The sequence below is a fragment of the Miniopterus schreibersii genome, assembly GCF_964146895.1.
Source record: "Miniopterus schreibersii genome assembly, chromosome: 15".
In the NCBI taxonomy this organism is placed as follows: domain Eukaryota; kingdom Metazoa; phylum Chordata; class Mammalia; order Chiroptera; family Miniopteridae; genus Miniopterus; species Miniopterus schreibersii.
In genome coordinates this window covers 27,431,516-27,449,280 of record NC_138115.1, presented here as the reverse complement: position 1 = coordinate 27,449,280, position 17,765 = coordinate 27,431,516, and the positions used below count along the sequence as shown (strand labels likewise).

The window sequence follows — 17,765 nt, the reverse complement described above, 5'->3', positions numbered from 1 at the left end:
GTCTCCACTCACGCAGCCCAACTCATCCGTCTGTCTCCAGCGCCAGCACAGAGCGCCTTATGCTACAGGCTGCAGAAAGTAGTGCACCCATGAAGAGCAGTCTCCTGGGGGCTAACTGCCCATGTAAAGAACTTCAAGTCGGAGCAAAGTTCTCTGGAGAAAACCAGCAAATGAGAAGGAAATTGCTGACATTTGCCTCGTGATGTAGAACACGGCCTTTTGCTCTCTGGAGAGATTATGCCTGGGCTTAATGAATTTACAAATAAACCAAAGAGCAAACTGGTAAGAGGGAATGGCTGTGCATGTTAATATTCATGGGGTAATAATAGTTGCTTTTTACTGAAACCTGTATCCCTCAAGGGCACAACCATGGAGGGACAGCAAAACTGGGCAATTTAGTGAAAGCTGGAGGCTACCTGGTTTTCAAGTTAGGCTTTAACCAGAATCAGAAACCAAAAAAGTGAGGGAAGGGAGTGTCAAGAAAACTAGATAAACCTGGTTCCAAACGTAACCCCAATCCTTACTTCACGAACACACCCTGATTTACTAAGGACCGGGATGGCAGACCTGGCAGCATGATTTAGAGCCAGCCTTTATCTCTGCCTCCGAGTTAGTATGCCCGGCAGGGTCATATCCAATCCTGTTGCACTGTTTTCAAGTTCACAGTTACCAAGTGACACTCTAAAATTGTTTAATTCATAAAGTAGATTCATTATTGGGGAAACACTGTGCTGTGTAACTGTGTTCCCCGAGATGACACAGCAGAGTACAATAACTGGCGCCCACTTATTTTGTAAAATCCCAAAAATAGCCCCCCCAAAAGTATATATTCTATATACAGTTTAATAAGGCAGGAAACTATATTTTATTATTCGTGAAAGACGGCTGAACTAAAAAAGCATTGGTGCTCAAAAAGAGTAAGATCCAGTCCTAGAGGTTTCCTTAAGCGCGGCAGACGATGCACTGACATTTCACTTTCCGGCCACGCCCCTGGGTCATGGGCTCTGGAGGCAGCATATCCTCAATCCACATCCTCGGAAGGGCAGCGCCTCGGTGGGGCCCACTGCTCACTCTTCCTCGTGGTCTGTGGGACGACATGCTCTGTAGGATTTCTGAAACAGCCCTGTCCCGGTCCATTGTTCTACACTTAATATGTGCCAGGCACCAGGCTAAGAACTTGATACCCTTTGTCTCCTTTCGTCTTCACAACAGCCCCACAGGAAAGATCATTATTACAGAGGTATTATTATGGGACTATAATGGATCTGTCATCTCCATTTCATAGATGAAGCCCAAAAAAGGTAAATAACTTCCCAGAGGCTATTTAGCTGGTCAATAGTGGAGTCAGGATTCACACCCAGGATTACCTGTCTCCAGTGTCCTTGACCCCTGCCCCTTATCAGAAAAAGTGCTGGGTAAGTTGAAAGCACACTGCTCCTGACAACTGAGAAGGCAGGACACATCAAACAAGGGGGCAGAACATCCACACGGCTGCTGCAGTCATGCCCTCAGGAGGCTGTGCGCTCATTCCCGGGATGTGATCTGGGCACAGACCCGTCTAGAATTGTCCCCTGTGCTCATTATCACCCGAGGCCCAAAAGTCAGCCTCATGATCCCCCAACTCTCCCAACAGCCTTGATGAGAATTCCCCAGCCAATTCGCTTTCTTTATTCTTCAGCCTTGGACCTGAGTTAGACCTACTTGTTTCCAATCATCCCTCCAAAGAGGATGAACATGTCCCATGACCCTGGGTACCTAAGGAAATGCATCGTGGGCTCTCTGAGGGCAGGTGCCCACAGGAAAGCTGGCCCTCGCAGTGCCGCCATCCCCAGCGTGAGAGCTCCGTCAGGGGCATGGCTTCAGAGAACCGCAGCACGCACTTGGATGTGTGAACTTGGTACTTCCCACAACTTCTCAACTCCCTAAAATCCATTGCACTCTCAGCTTGCTCACAGCTGGCAGTTGTGAGGATTAAACGAGGGCCAGCACCTGTCCCGCCTTACCTTGTCCTCAGAACACCTATTCTTACTCGGCTGGATTCAGATCTTGAGAAAACCACGAACATATCAAACATTAAGGTAAATATATTGGTTAAAACCCAAATATTTGGGCACACACAAGTTATCACCATTTCAGATCTGCATGCAGCCTTCTCCCAAGAATCCCCCCCACACACAACCTTTGCCTTCCCCAGGATATTCACCCCGAGCCTCACCTCAGGCTCCAACCAGAAACGCAGACCTCGGCAGCAGGAGCAGGGCCAGGCCCGGTTCTCCCACTTGTGTGCTGGGGTAAGTCCCATGCACTCTGGACTCCTTAGGTTTCTCACCCAGATTTGGAGGTAATGACCCAGCACGGTTTTCCCAAAATGTGGGGTCTAAGGATAATGAGGGTGACAGCAGGCTCCAGACAGAGTGCCCTTGTAACCTGCTCAGTGACCCCACCAAGAGCCTGGCATGGGGCCTGGGAGCACAGGGGAGTGAGGGAATGATATCTGGCCTCTGACTGGCTTTGATGTGGGCTCCCAGAAAGTTACATTTTCCCAGCAGCTTCCACAGGAAAATGCAAAGTAACTTTGCAACAAAAATATGGCTCCAAAATAAGAAGAATGTGGCCAAAGCCCGGCTGGTGTGGCTCAGCGGTTGAGCATTGACCTAGGATCCAGGAGATCCCGGTTCAATTCTCGGTCAGGGCACGTGCCTGGGTTGCAATCTCGATCCCCAGTAGGGGGAGTGCAGGAGACAGCTGATCGATGACTCATCATTGATGTTTCTCTCTCTCTCTTCCTCTCCCTGAAATCAATAAAGATTTTTTTATTTTTTTTTTAAAAAAGAAGAATGCAGCCAAAAAAATGTAATGAGATTTAAAAACAGTACTGTTACTCTGTGAAAATACAAACAGATCAGGGCTGCTCCTGCAGGTACATATGCTCCTGTTTTCTGAACAGGACCTCATTAGAGTGAGGACTTGGTTACCACATGATTATCCATCCCCCCACATATTCACTAAAGATTTAATAAAGACCAAACCTGCCTCCATGACTTACCCAGAGTGGCTTCCGGAGCTTGGTCTGAAAACTTAAAACTGGGGAAGAGCAAAGCCAGTTCTCGGCTGGCGGCCTCTCTGTCCCGGCTTCCGTGAACCGCGTTGAAGGGAATTTCCGTGCCGTACTGAGCGCGGAGACTGGGAGCATTGGCAAAACATACAAGACACAATTGTTTCATTTCAAAAGAAATGTTTTGCTCTCTAGCAACATGGTCAGAGGCTACCAATGAGCACGCTGCATTTCTGCGAAATGCTTTCTCTCTGTTGGAAATGCCAAGAACAACAGCCAGGATGACATAGCTGACATCTGTCCCGACGAGGCAGCATTCTGGGCACACTGCCGGGTGCTTCACATACATGCTCTCATTTCATTTGTGCCACAGCCCAGGGCGGGAGACTCTGTCATGAGCCCCAGTTTAAAAATGGTGTGAATCGTGGTGTAAGCCCAGATCTGCCATTTTATTGCTATGACAGCCAGGGGCTGGCAGCCTACCAAGGGCTTTATATAGGTTTGCAGAGTTAATCCCCCATAACCCCATCAGATAATGCTAATACTGCTAGGACTTCCTGTGTGTCCAGCACCGTCCTAAGTGCTTCATACACATATGCTCATTTAATCCTCACATCAACACTTGAGGCAGGTCCCATTATAGTACCCACTTTTCAGATGAGGAAATTGAAGCAGAGATTAAAGCATGGCCCAAGGTCACACAGTAAGAATAAGAAGAGTGATTCTGAAATCTCTTAACCTTGACACTCTGGCCTCCCATGATAGATGCTCATATCCCCATTTTACAGATGAGAGAACTGAGGCTTTGGTAAGTGACTTGCCTGAGTATGTGGTAACCTGAGATCTGAGCACTGGGCTGTCTTTCGCTAGCCCAGGCTGCCTCAAATATGAACGTTCCTGGCCCCTTCAAGGTACAACCTCCCTTACTTAGCCTCTTGCTCATTTCTTTCCTGTTGGCTGGACCTCTCTCAGCTTCAAAGGAAAGACACAGCGGATTTGACATTGGTGGTGCCAGGCTAGAGACGCACAGAGGCAAGGAGCAGACCAAGGCAGCCTAGCACAGTGCAGAACAGGGTGCTCGCACTCAGGACACCAGGGTAGGGAGTGGAGGGGAGGGGGCTGAGTCTACAATGCATAGGCCCCACCCAGAGTCTCCGACTTGGCAGGCCTGGGTGGGGTCCTGGAATCTGGATTTTTTGGGTGAGTGTTGCAGTTGGTCCTGGGACCACACTGTGGGACCCTCTGGCTACAGAGAGAACAGTGAGGACTGGGTCCAGCAGCAGCCTTCAGAGGAGGGCAGAGGAGGCAGATCACAGGAAGCACTCTGCGAAGAGCTGGGGAGCGGATCAGAGGGTGAGGAGGTGAGGGTCTCCCCAAACATACAAGGAAGGGGTGCATGGCCGTCAGAGGGCCCATGATTCTGGGCTGAGCATCAGGCAGGGCTCTCGGCTTCCCTGGATGCAGGTTCTGAGATGGATGAAAGGACCCGGCTAGTGCTATCACCTGTCAGGCTGTTCCCTCCTTGCCACGTTAGGGTCACAGGGTCCCATGAGGGTTCGCCAGGCAGTGACAACGTCCTCGGTGTCCTCAGTCCTGGTGAGGATCAGGAGGTGGCTCGGTCCACTGCACATGTGATGTACCAGCTTCTCAAATGCCTCCTGGAAAAGCGAGGGGAAACAGGGACCCAGGGCAGGGACCCTGGGTCTACAGAGGGTCGGCGGGGCCCATCCCACCCACAGGATGGGAGGGGTCAGTGAGCAGCCTGGCCACCAGCCTGGCCACCAGGGTGAAGGGCCCCTGGGGGGGGGGGGGGGGTGATACCCCATCACACCCAGAGAAACCAGGTATAAGCTAAAGGCAGGAAGATGAGCCTTTGAGTTGACTCATTTGGGGTTGAACATGAGATTATAATAAATTAGGTAGGAGCATTTAAAAGACCACATATATGGAAATCATGTGGATGCTGGGTAGCCAAGGGGTGGGTAGAGTTGTGTATTTAATTAATTAATTAATTTATTGCAGTTCCTTGCAATCCTCCCCCCTTCTTCAAGTAACAGCTCTCTGGTCTTCCTTTGGGAAACAGCCCCTCCCCCATCGCTTGGTCCCAGTCTGCTGACAACCATAAAGCCTATCCACGCCCCTCAGCTCCATACACACAGACCTCCCCTGAGAGGGTGGGCTGTGACCCAAGCTAGGCCAGCCAGACCCTCCCTCCCAAGTACATGAGCCAAGCAGATGCAGCCGGGGCTGGCCGAACCTGAGTTCCCCAACGGCAGCACCTAAAATGACTGTCCGTGAGGTTCTGCTCCTGACATTCCCTACAACTAACTGTCTTGGTTTTTCTCCTTAATACCTTCTTGTTCAACTCTTTCCTCGGTTCTGGGAGTTATGGAGAATCATTTCAATAAATCCCTTATGTCATTACTTAAGGTAGAATCAAAATCTCTTCCTTGCAACCAAAGAACTTTCGCCTGATGCAGCCTGTAGTCATTACTCTGCGAGCCAACTCCCAGCCCACTTGCTGTTCATATTTGCGTTCTGCATAATACTCTATTTGCTCCCAAACTAATATCAACCTATAAATATACTTGAGAGAGAAAGAAGTGAGAGCGGGTTGGACACATGAAAATGGATGAGCTGACCTCTCCAGCTCTGTGTTGGTAGAAGAGTCGCATTTCTGCTTCTGTCATGGTTCTCTCTTCACGTGTTAAAATGTCAAACCCAGCTTCCTGGATCTGTAGAATATATATACACATATTCTGAAAGGGTAAATCAAGCCCAAATTCACATTTAAATGTATTAAGAAGTAAAAGATAATAGAAAAGGCCACATTAAAAGCAGTGGAAACCCTCATCTTCATCATATCTTTCCCTGATTAGATTTAAAATTTTTAATTTACTTAAATGGAATTTTGGTTCAAGCCCCTTAAAAGCTTTCTTTCCCCACTAGGAAGGACATTGCTGCAGGATGCCCCACCCTGTTTTCCCACCAGAGGAGACTCAAGCACAGTCCATGGGGCAAGTGTTGTCTCTCTTACCTTCATGATAATCTCATCAGTCTTTCCATGGACCACTGCATCTGGTTTAATGATCGCCAAGGTACAGGTCTTCTCTGATAAAACTGTAATAAGCCAAGAATGGTGCAGTCAGATGCTGGGCTCACAGCACCCATCTTTAAGGCTCTCGGGAAGCCATTAGCAAAAACCCCACAGCCTCTGCACACAGCTCTCAAGGTTCCCTCCCCTGGCCTCCTGGCTGTGCCCCTGCAGACCTGGACTCTAGTGGGAGCACAGGTCTGTCTCCAGACCTCAACCTCAACCTGGCTGCTAGGGACAGAGACATGCAAGACGCACAAACCTGGGAGGGAGGGAGGGAGGGAGTAGAGGAGGGGAGAAAGGAGGGGTGGGAAGGAGATCATAGACTACCCAGGAACTGAAACCCAGAAATAGCTGGGAGAGGAGGCCTGCAGGGGGAGTAGGGGGGAGCTGGAGCAGAAGTAGCACAGGCCTGGCTACTCCCGTTCCTTCCTGTCACCCTCTCATGATTCTTGACCTCTAACTGCTGACTGCTTGTGTTCTGCTCTCACTCTGCTGACTCCTTTGCCAGTGCTTCTTTTTAACTTTCCTGGCATGTAGCCAAGGAGGGCCACCCTAGGCCCTGAGCCTACATGACCTTTCAGCACCAGCTCATATGACCAAGCTACAACTCCAGTCTTCTCTGTCTCAGTTCAAATTCTCCGGAGAGAAGACCAAATAGGCCAGCTCGGCGTTCAGAGCCAAGGCACCAGTCATAGCTCACTGACCAGTCTACCGACTGGCTGTCCTTTGGTCAGTGTCCATAGAGGTCCAATCAGCTGCAGCGCAGAGGGAGATGCCACATAATCACAGTCCTCTGCTCAGGCCCGCAGGAGCTGTGGGAGCCCTGTGTCCAGTCTGTGAATCCATCCCTGTGGTACTCCTGTTTGTACAAACCTGGACTTGGGGAGCAACCTCCACTGTCCACAGACTCTCTATCACCCTGGCGTATTTTCTGTTCTCAACTTCTACATCAGTTGTGTTGCAGTGAAACTTGACAATATCTGAAAATCTCAGAAACGAGTACTGTCAAGGTGTGAATTATTTTAAGCAATGACTGTTAATTTTCCTGTGAGTACCACTTACAACATCCTGTGAGCACTTAGACTTTAAGGGACTCTTACAGTAAATGTGCTGATAAATTGATCAGTGAGTGAGGTCAGCTTAGAGATCTACGGTGAGAAGAGAACTGGCCAGAGCAGGGGCCTGGAGGACTCCAGCTTGAAAAGGGAGCAGATGAAAAGAAAGCAGTGAAGGGGGGGCTGAGGAGCGGCCAGAGACATAGGGGGGAAACGAGAAGGTCGTGACAGCTCAGAAACCAAGAGAGAAGAGGGTTTTGAGAAGGAAGACATTATAAACGTCATCCAAGTCTGCAGAAAGATGCTGTAGGATCTGACTGGAAAGGGTCCCTTGGATTTGGTACCAAGAAGGTCAGTGGTGCCCCAGTGAGGAGCAGTTCAGGGGGGAGCGGGCACAGAGGCCAGGTCAGCAGGTGAGAGGCAATAATGGGAGAGAGCAGACACAGGAGAAAATCCAAGAAGGAGGCAACGAATGTTTCCTACAGAAGCTAAATCGATGACTTTTCCCTTCACACTTGAACTGTCTTGCTCTCCTAAACTGGGCCCCTTTCCTTGTTAGATGGAACCCAACTCCAACAGTTGTCACTATCCCCACACAAATAAACAGCCTTTCTACTTCAGGCGATGATGAAAGTCTTCCTTCTCGGTCCAGCTGCGTCCCTGAGCTTCGTCCTGCTCCCCCTGGTGTCCAGGACCCTCCCTCCGCCCAGCCTCGGCCTCGCTAACTCCTGGCTTCTCTGCGCACTGTGGGGCCCAGGTGCTCCCTCAGGGGGGAGGTTCGGGAAGACGGCGCCCCAGCCGCGTGGGATCCTGAGCTGGCACTTGGGGACTAAGGAGCAGAGGGTGTAGGGCCTGGGGAGGGACGGTGTTCAGTGCCGCCGACTTTCTGACACTTCAGTAAAAAAGGCAAAAATAAAGAAACTTGTGCTTTTTAGCTCAAATAAGGACTGAGGAAACACCAGCAGCGTTACTTGACAGTATTAGTGTCACTTTCCTCTACTTTATTAAATGGAGCTTTTCCTGAGGCCCGGGAATTGCCATAAAAGTCACACCTGTTATAGTTGAACAGGATCGGAAAAGCCGTGAAAAGTGACGGAGAGGCCAGGCCATTAAAGGACAGAAGGGAGATCGGACAGGACGTTGGAAGTCAGGTGACTGGAGACAAAGTGTTTTCTGGTTAACCTTCCCAGAGCTCAGATTGCTTCATAAACTGACTCCTCGCATATTCTTTTAAACCCATCAGCTCGGAGTCCGCTTTGCCCTTGCCTTGCCCGCTGGCACTGTGCTCACCCGCACCCTCGTCTTCACCGCGGTCCCTTTCGTGGGAGAGGCGTTCCTCTTCCTCGGAAAGAGCCTCATCTTTGATCTGGTACAAATTGGTCATGAACAGAAGTGGTTAGCTCATTTAAATTACCACAAAACCTTCAAATGCCTGCAGAAACCCCCCCAAATAAAGGTTCAAACTACAGAGCAAAAAAGGGGGTCAAGAGTATCAGTCATGGGAAGCAGGAGACCCTTCTGAGTAGATGCGGGATGGTGCGGGATGGGGGGAGTGAAGACAAGGAAATCCGTGCTGATCGTAGGGTTTACGTTCTGCCTGTCTTCACAGGCATCGAGTACAAGTACAGAGTTGGCAAGAAGACAAAGGAAGAATTGAAATGCAGGTAAATATTAAGCGATTGCCTACACGGTGCAAGGAAGTAGTGCAGAGAGCTCATTTTCCCTGGAGGAGGCACCAGCACTGGTGATTGTCTTTCTTGCGGGAAAATTGCCAGTTTCCTGTGGGGAAAAGTATGATTTGATTCTAATCCATTCTGTAAAAACAGGGCTTTGCCACTTGAAATTGAACATGAGAACTTGAACAATGAGCACTGAACATTAAGGCTCCTTTGGTAGGTGCTCAAAGCACCAGGAAATACTTCTCTCCATCTAGGGTGTGCTGTTTTTCAAAGGCAGCCAATTATTTATGAAAAACTCAGTCTATGTTATCATGGAATTAATGTATCAGAACTACAAGCTGTGACCCTATTTCTCATGGTCCTGACAGAGCCTAATTTCTAAATTCAAGACGGAGCCCTCCGGGAGCACAAGAAAAACTTTCAGGAATGTGAGGTGAGGGCAGCAGGTCACCAGGAGAGATTTCACCCTGAGGCCGGACTCCTACCCACTTCTCGATTCCATACTTGCTTATTTTCATTTCTGAATTCATTGCCAGTGACCCAGAAACCCCTCTGACAAGTCGAAGGGGGAGAGGAAAGGGAAATGAATAAAAGAAGTTAAAGCATTCTGGACGAAGGGGACGGCTTTTTAAAAGAAGGCTTCAAAATGCATGCATCGGCCCTGGCCAGTTTGCTCAGTGGTTAGAGCACCGGCCTCTAGACTGAAGGGTCCCAGGTTCGATTCCGGCCAAGGGCATGCACCTCGGTTGCAGGCTTGATCCCCAGCCCTGGTCGGGCACGTGTAGGGGAGGCAACCAGTCGATGTGTCTCTCTCACATCGATGTTTCTCTCTCTCACTCTCTCTTCTCTCCTCCACTCTCTCTGAAAAGCAATGAAAAATGGAAAAAAATATCCTCAGGTGAGGATTATAAAATGCACACATCATCGTGGGCATGACGCTCTCCCCTGAGCTCTGTGAGGACTCGGCGGGCATTTAATGAGGCTTCCAGCTGAGAGGCCCAGGAAAGTTAGTGAGGCAGGGGGGGAATGGCTGGCCTCAAGCAGCCCCGAGTCTGCAGTTTGCAGAAGGGGCCTCCTTACCGCTTTCCGTTCTCTGCCTTCAGCCAGCACCTTCCTCTCGGCCTCCAGCTGGTCTAGGATGGTTTTCTGCAGCAGCGGGGTATTTGCTCCTCTAACCACAGCCACCAGTTTTCCTCCCTGAAACAGGACAAATGTGCTGCTCAAACCACATGAAGCCCTCTTCCCAGATACTAAGCTCTTCAAGAGCCAGCGAGTGTCCAAGCGCTTTGTTTAGGAGTGTGCCCAAGGTCAAGGTCAAGGTCCATGGATCCTAGGCCCACAGCCTCCATCCACTTCTCTGCCTTCTACCCCAGGCCCCTCCTTTCTGAATTTCCTTCAGGGCAACAGGGAGTTAGCTACGGGAGGGACAGGGCACACTAGGGTGTGAGTTGCCTCTTCATGGCTCATTCACTCAACAAATATCTATTAAGCACTTATTAGGCACTCGGTGCCTAGCACTGAGACTGAGGCAAAGTCAGTGAACACTGAACATGGAAAGACATAGTGGTGCTCTCAGTGAGTGGGGAGCCGAGTGGGGGCAGAAAGGTGACCGCCAAACAATTATAATAGAATAAGTTCGCTGCTTTAATAGGGGATGTACAAGATGCTTGGGATTCAGAGCAAGACTCGATTCCCAACTCCATCTGGGCAGTCAGGGACACTTCCCAGTGGAGGTGGTGTTTGGGGTGAGCCTGAGTTTCCTGCTTTCACTTGTTCAGCAGTCTCTATGCATACGACTCGCAAAGGAGTGATCTGGGGAGGGAGACATTCACGCAGAGTGGGTCCTCCTCTATTTCCATCCAGCCCCCAGTGGACCACCACCGGGTAAGAACCTGTGAGGCTGCCTGCCCGCCAGGTACATGTCCCAACACAGCTGATCGTGATGATGCTTTGCTCACTCTGGGCTCAAGCAGGCAGACCCGTGTGGTAATGATCCCTTTCTGTGAATGCGCCCCGTGTCAGTTTGGCTGGGGGCGTGTTCATCTCAGCTCCGTCCCACCACTTCTCCCCCCCCATGTTTCATCATATAGCTTCAGTCTCCCTACTCAAGGCTCAGTGTTTTATCCTAAGCTCCTGATCTGTATTACTTGCAGTGCTGAGGGAAGGGGCCCAAAGGCTTCCAAACTAAACAACCCTGGCCTGGCCAACAGGAGGCCTGGGGCATAGACCCATTTCCCTGGTGTGTGATGAGGGAGCTGGACTGGGTCAGGAGGAAGATATCTATCAGTTGCCTTCAGGGCCTGGCAGGTGACGTACTAGGAAGCCAGGTGTGACAGTGGGCCCTAAGGGTGTGGAGCATGGATGTCACACCCAAAGACTTCTGAATTATCTTCAAAGCACTGCACCACTTGACTTTCCTCAATAGTCCCTCTCATTTCTGCCTTTCTGTAAATGACCTCCACATTTTATGATTAAATAAAGGTGAATGCAAAGCATGTCCACCCCACAGAGGAGTATTTGTGTTGCTTTAAGTTCCCCTCTGCGGAGGGGAGGGCAGAAAGCTTGAAACTCGTGCTCTGGGGGTGAAGTCTCAGTCAGGAGTGTTCATGAGCCCAAAGCAGCACGTTAGTGACCTCTTCTCTTTCCCCTGTCCAGCCCGACAGGAAGGCTGCCCCAGCTCAGAGTGGCCCAGGAGCTGTCATCCACCCCTCCCTGCTGGCCAGTGAGCAGTGCCCTAGAGCCACCATGCTAGTTGGGGCCTGCATTACCATAACTGAAGGACATTGTCCTCAGCCAAAATTTAAAAAGGCAGTCAAGGAGAAAACCACATCACTTGTTTGGATCAGGGTGGCCCCTTGGTGACTCCCAGAGAGAATTAATGCCAGTGAGACTCGTCTATCTGAGCTCTAATGATCTGCAACCATCAAATAGCCCTGGTTCTGAAAATGTACTTACTGCATAAAACAGAAAGGTCGGCTCACACCTCCCGCGATATTTTTCGAGGGCGTCAAGACAGTCTGCCTCCGCCTAAAGAAAACAAGCTGTGAGCAGGACCCTGGGCACAGCAGGAACAGGGGCTTGATGGCAGGAGAACCACGCAGGACAGTCCACACACACACCACATACCACACACACACCACATATCACACACACCCCCATACCACATATTACACACCATACCATGTATCACACACACTATACCACATATCACACACACATATCACACACACACACCATACATAACACACCATACCATGTATCACACACAAATACACACACCATACCACATATCACACACACATCACACACACACCACATCATATATCACACACACATACCACATCATATATCACACATACATACCACATAACTCATACAGACACCACACATACACCACACCATACCACATATCACACACTCACATATATCACACACACCACATATCACACACACACACACCATACCACGCCACACATAATACACCATACCGTGTATCACACACATATACACACACCATACCACATATCACACACACTCACATATCACACACACACCACACATCACACACACACACACCCTGACTGCCCTCCGCAGGTGAAGCCCTGACTCGCTTTCATGCTTCTCCTGTAGTTTTTTCATCAGAATCGTAGCAACTGCCCTGTGAACATATTGGCAAAAACTGTTGGCAGTAAACCTTTTGGAGGAATAAAACGAGGGGAAACAATGGTTTCTCCTGCTCTCCACCCGGCTACTCCTCCAGCACGAGGAAGCTTGCTGTCTAAATCCTGCTGCTGCCACGACTGGCGACCTCAGAGGTGGGAGGTCCTCCGACTGCCCGCGGAGCCTGAGAAACCTGCCCGTGGGCACGGCAGCCCTGTCCAGGCTCACTCCGCACGCCCCGCACGCGCGCCCAGACCCACTGCCCAGGGAGGGAGGCGCGCAAAGGCCTTTAGTTACCCCTGCTGAGGGCTCAGGGTAAAGCACACTGTCTCCCGTGTTCAGTCTACGAACCTCAACCCATGAGTGCCTCCTGCACACTTCTCTGGAGTTTATTCCCATTTCCATACAGTAATCCAAGTAAACGTTTGAGGGAAGTTCCCCTTTATGAAGCAGAGGATGGAAATCTTGAAAGCCTGCGCTCTGAAAGTGAAACTCCAGAGCTCACAGTGTTTGTGAGCCAAGAGGGAGCTCACCCGTTGGAGTGACACGTATTCCGTCCCCGCAGGCGGCATGCGGACTGCCCGAGCCCAGTGACTCTCAGTGAGGGGCGGGTGGGGGGCCTTCATCCCCAGAGAAACGGGGAAGCATCATGACTGATAAGAAGCCCGCAGCGGGTGCCTTTTCAATGATACGAATAAGGGAGCTCACACTTCCTGTTCTGCTTGTAAGCGTTTAATTCTCCTTACAATGTGTGTGACATTCTGCCGACAGGCTCTCACCAGTGCAAAGTGCAGCAGGTCCAGGCCAACCATGATCCTCATCTTCTGGAAGAGGCTCACCACGGGCTTGCAGGGCCCGCACCAGCCCTGATAGACATCGACAACTGCACGGAACCGAGAAGCGGGAGGTTCGGTGAGCACCGGCTCCACCATGTCAGGCAAGAGTCACACTCGCACATGCTACCCCCTCCGACGGATGTCTGTTTGCAGGGACATTAATGGCTATAGGTGCTTATTATTCCATCAGAGTATGAGCAAGCGTGGAAACACAGCTCTCTCTCATCCTCAGCAACTCAGTGTTCTGAATTCTAAACATCACGAAGAAAGTAGGGTGGGAAATCCTTTACTTAACATGGACCCTTTACCATAAGGGCTTTCCAGGCTATGTTCAGACCTAGCCCAGAGTGGCCTCAATAAATATTTGAATTGGACTGAAAACCATTTATTCAATAAGGAAGAAGCCACTGTGGGTGACCTGTCAGCATACAATCGAGTCTAAGCTACTTTGACAATAAACACAGCTTTGACCTTTCCCCTGATGAATTACAAATGACTTGCTTTGGGTAAAGGAGAGTTTTACTTAGTTTATAAAGTCAACACTGTTCTCCTAGAAAGTGAATCTGATAGAGACCTAGGTGGACACTTGGATACCACGGTCTTCTTTGGCCCCAGTCTGTGCAGCCTGCCAGGGTTTGGTGTGAGGCAACCTCTCTTCTGCCTGCACTTGACCACGAGGCCTGTTACCCAACAGTACTGACTAGTTTCCTGAACAGAACTCACCAACAGATGTTCAGGCCAGATCTACATATACAAAGAAATACCTGGTTCTTCATTCATGAAGCTCAAGGTTACAGGAAAATGGTGGCCATTGCAGCTCTTCTCTTCATGGTAAATCTGTCACTTAGCAATTTTTAAAAGGATGGATCTCAACAATTATCTTAAATTACCAGTTAGTCCTTTGGAACTGAGCATTTCCTCCCAAAGCTCCTGAGTGCTGATGTTGACCTAACATCAAAGAGGAACAAATACTGTATTACCGAGGGCACTGATGGGGAGACACTGGTATATTTGCTCTAGATTCTCTCTCTTTCTCTCATTACTGTAGCTTTACAGTAAGTCTTGGAATCAGGCAGTGTGAGGCCTCCATATTTTTTCTTTTTCAAGATTACATTGGCTTTTCTAGGTCCTTTGCATTTCCATAAACATTTTAGGACCAACTTGACAATTTCTGAAAAAACTCCTGCAGAGATTTTAATTGAGATTGCATTGATTCTATGGATCAGTTTAGGAAACAATTGAACTATTTACAACCTTGAGTCTTCCAGTCCACGAACATGATGTTTCTCATTATTTATTAAATCTTCCTTAATTTTCTCAGCCATTGACTGAAATTAGTTGGAGCTGGAGTATACATTTTGCACATCTTTTGTTAAATGTATTTGAACATCCACATCAAAAATGATTGACAATTGAGTTTACTGCCATTTCTTCACCATTTTCCTCTTATATACGAAGTATTCTGGCTTACATCAAAAATTAAATACAAGGAGAAATGCATATTATACCTTTATAAATAGTTACATTTGTGTATAATGTTTTTATTTTGAAACAGTTTCAAACTTACCGAAAATTTGCAGGTACAATATAAAGAACTTTTTCTTCTTGAATTATTTGAAAATAAATTACCAACCTAATATCCCATTATTCCTGAATACATTATCCTATGTAACCACAATACAGCCATCAAAATTCTTAGACTGTAGTCCAAGGGTTACTATCTAATCCTTAGATTGCATTCAAGTTTTACCGATCCTCCCAATAAGTCCTGATAGCAAAAGTTCTAATCAGAATCACGTGCCCTCTTTAGTCTCCTTCAATCTGGAATCGGTGCTTTAGTTTTTTATTTTCCTGACCTTGACACTTTTAAAGACTGAATCCTGGTTATTTTGTAGAATGCTCCTCAGGTTCGCTGTGTCTGGTATTTCCTCCTGATTACAGTCAGGCTCTGCATCTTTGGATTGGTTGGAGCTGGTTGGAATTGGTTGGATTAGTTGGAGCTGGTTGGACTGGTTGGAACTGGTTAGAGCTGGTTGGATTGTTTGGAATTAGTTAGATTGGTTGGGACTAGTTGGTTGGAGGGTCAGAGAAGCAGAAGAGTGTTCCTGATGGGCAGAGTTGACTATGAGACATTTTAAAGTTTGCTCTAAAATGCACCCATATTATCATCCGGATGATCTTATGACAAAGCACTCCCTCCCAATTCCACGGCCCATGCCTGCATGTTTTTATCATCACCTTAGAATCACCCACGACTTATCGTCCAGGACCAGGAAAAAAGAACAGACGCTGCCTTATGGATTCACTTGTCCTAAGCGCAAGTGAAGTGAAGCACTTTATGTGACAAATGCACAGCACATGAAATATCAAAATATACTTGTTGAGTAAGCAAATGATTGACTAGAGCAGGTGTTGGAGAACTGGGTCTCCGGAGAGCACAGTAACAGAGGCACGCCCAAACTCAAAAGAATCTATATCATATTCTTGCAGCAAGTTGCAATTATATTTCGACAAAATATATGTCACATCAAATTATACTGATCAATGTTTTCTTGGTTTTGTAGTTTTATTTTAATTCATGTTAGAGTTTCAAGGCTGCATAAGCACTATAAGCATAAAGAGCTTACACCGAATGTCGTGCGTGTTCGTATTTAAGTGCACAAAAAAATGTGATCACCGGGAGTCCGGGGTCTGTATTCAGGTTTGAGAACACCGCCTGTCACGCACGGCTGGCAAACAGGGTATCACTTCTACACTGCGCTTCCCGGGCACACCGTCCTCCAAACCCAACCAGGCGCTGGAAGTAAGCGCCCCAGAGGCTTACCTGCAGGGCAGCGTCCTTCCTCTTGCTGCCCATGGCTCCGCAAGGACAGAAGCCCCGGACTGCAGGCGCAGGCCGGCCCACTCCAGCTTCGCCACAGGACAGCAAAACGCTGCGCAGATCAGCGAACCTGCTTTAGACAAAGCGCACCCCCTCCCCCCTCCCCCGCCCCCCGCGCCCTGGAAGTGGCAGCAAATAAATGCACGGGTGCACATTGAGCACCCCACAGTGGGAGCGGAGCCTGCAGCCCGCGGGGCCCACCCAGGGGCGCACGCAGGGGCCCGAGCGGGGGAGCCGGGCAGTGGCATCCGAGCGCCAGAAGAATTCGGGCGAAAAAAAGGGCCAGAGAACAGTTATTCCTACTGTTCAATGTACTCCTGGGAAGTCGGGCCACCGCGAACGATCTCTCGATAGTTACACAGTTTCCAAAGCGCAGCGAAGGTTTCCAGCCCGGTCTCCAGCGACCCAGCGGTCGTCATGGCAACACAGCCCAACCCCAAGTCCCGGAGGTGATAGACCTGCCCGAGTGTAAGCCACGCCCACCCCGGGCGGGAGCCCCGGCGGGTGGGAGGCCCACCCCCTGCCGGCAGAATCGGGCTATGAACGCCCTCGCCGGCTCAGGTGTCGGTCAGCATCTGGGGGATCTGGACCCGCCAAGCAGAGACCTGGTGCACCTAAGAATCCCTGCAGCCCTCCTGCCCCACCAGGGCTGGTGTGCACCATTTTTTATTTTTTAGTTTTAGTTTTACTTAATGCATGCCAGGCTGGGTGACTTCAGTTTTTAAGGGAGTCCCTTTCAGAGAATACGAAATTACAAATTCAAGTAAAAACAGTTACAAACATGGTGTGAATAGTCTACACAAATTAAAAGACAGAGATTGTCAGTGGATAAAAATTAGTCCCAACTGTGTGTTGTCTGTAAGAAGTCCTCTTTAAATATAGAGACACGGATCAGTTAAAAGTAAAGGGGTGAAGAAAGCTATGCCATGCTAACACTGATCAAAAGAACACTGGGAAATAGCTATATTAATTCAGGCAAAGCAGGAAATGTATCAGGGATAAAGAGAAGACATTACTTAATATTAAAGGGGTCAGTTCTCCAGGAAGGCATAACAGTACTTAATGTGTACGCACTTAGCAGAGAATCAAAATACATGAGGCCAAACCTGATAGAACTACAAGGAAAAATAGATAAACCCGCTATTATAATTGAAGACTTCAGATAATTAGCAAGGATGTAGTTGCACTGAACTCTAGCACCAATAAACTTGATCTAATTCACAATACTTCATCCAACCACAGCAGACTACAGGTTCTTTTCAAGTCACATGGAACAGTCACCAAGTTAGACCACATTTTAGGTCATAAAACATACCTTAACAAATTTGAAAAAATAAAAATAATACAGAGTATGTTCTCGGACCACAATAGAATTGAAGTAGAAATCAACAACAGCTGATGAAAGAAACGGAAAAGATTTAAATAAGTGGAGAGAGGTTCCATGTTTGTGGATAGGAAGAATCAATATTGTTAAGATGTCCATTCTTCCCATTGTGATTATA

At 48.7% G+C, this 17,765-nt stretch overlaps 1 protein-coding gene across 15 annotated transcripts in view; it reads right to left on the bottom strand.

The window, feature by feature from the left end:
* NME9 (NME/NM23 family member 9) overlaps positions 1-16,741 on the bottom strand; it is a gene marked incomplete at its 5' end in the record, with an annotated part of 31,475 nt that extends 14,734 nt beyond the window's left edge. The window contains 13 exons of one of the 15 annotated variants that reach the window (XM_081160473.1): positions 675-1,084; positions 3,047-3,183; positions 4,559-4,713; positions 5,698-5,790; positions 6,093-6,175; positions 8,474-8,573; positions 8,897-8,986; positions 9,967-10,083; positions 11,842-11,913; positions 13,326-13,429; positions 14,273-14,330; positions 16,207-16,315; positions 16,567-16,741. In XM_081160473.1, the coding sequence (XP_081016599.1) occupies positions 1,068-1,084; positions 3,047-3,183; positions 4,559-4,713; positions 5,698-5,790; positions 6,093-6,175; positions 8,474-8,573; positions 8,897-8,986; positions 9,967-10,083; positions 11,842-11,913; positions 13,326-13,429; positions 14,273-14,330; positions 16,207-16,315; positions 16,567-16,682 (1,251 nt within the window). In that variant the 3' untranslated portion in view covers positions 675-1,067. Of the gene's footprint in view, positions 1-674; positions 2,793-3,046; positions 3,184-4,558; positions 4,714-5,697; positions 5,791-6,092; positions 6,176-8,473; positions 8,574-8,896; positions 8,987-9,966; positions 10,084-11,841; positions 11,914-13,325; positions 13,430-14,146; positions 14,331-16,206; positions 16,316-16,566 lie in introns of those variants that run through there. The other 14 variants (XM_081160482.1, XM_081160476.1, XM_081160480.1 and 11 more) reach the window with 14 other exon arrangements.
* Between the last annotated feature and the right edge of the window lie 1,024 nt (positions 16,742-17,765).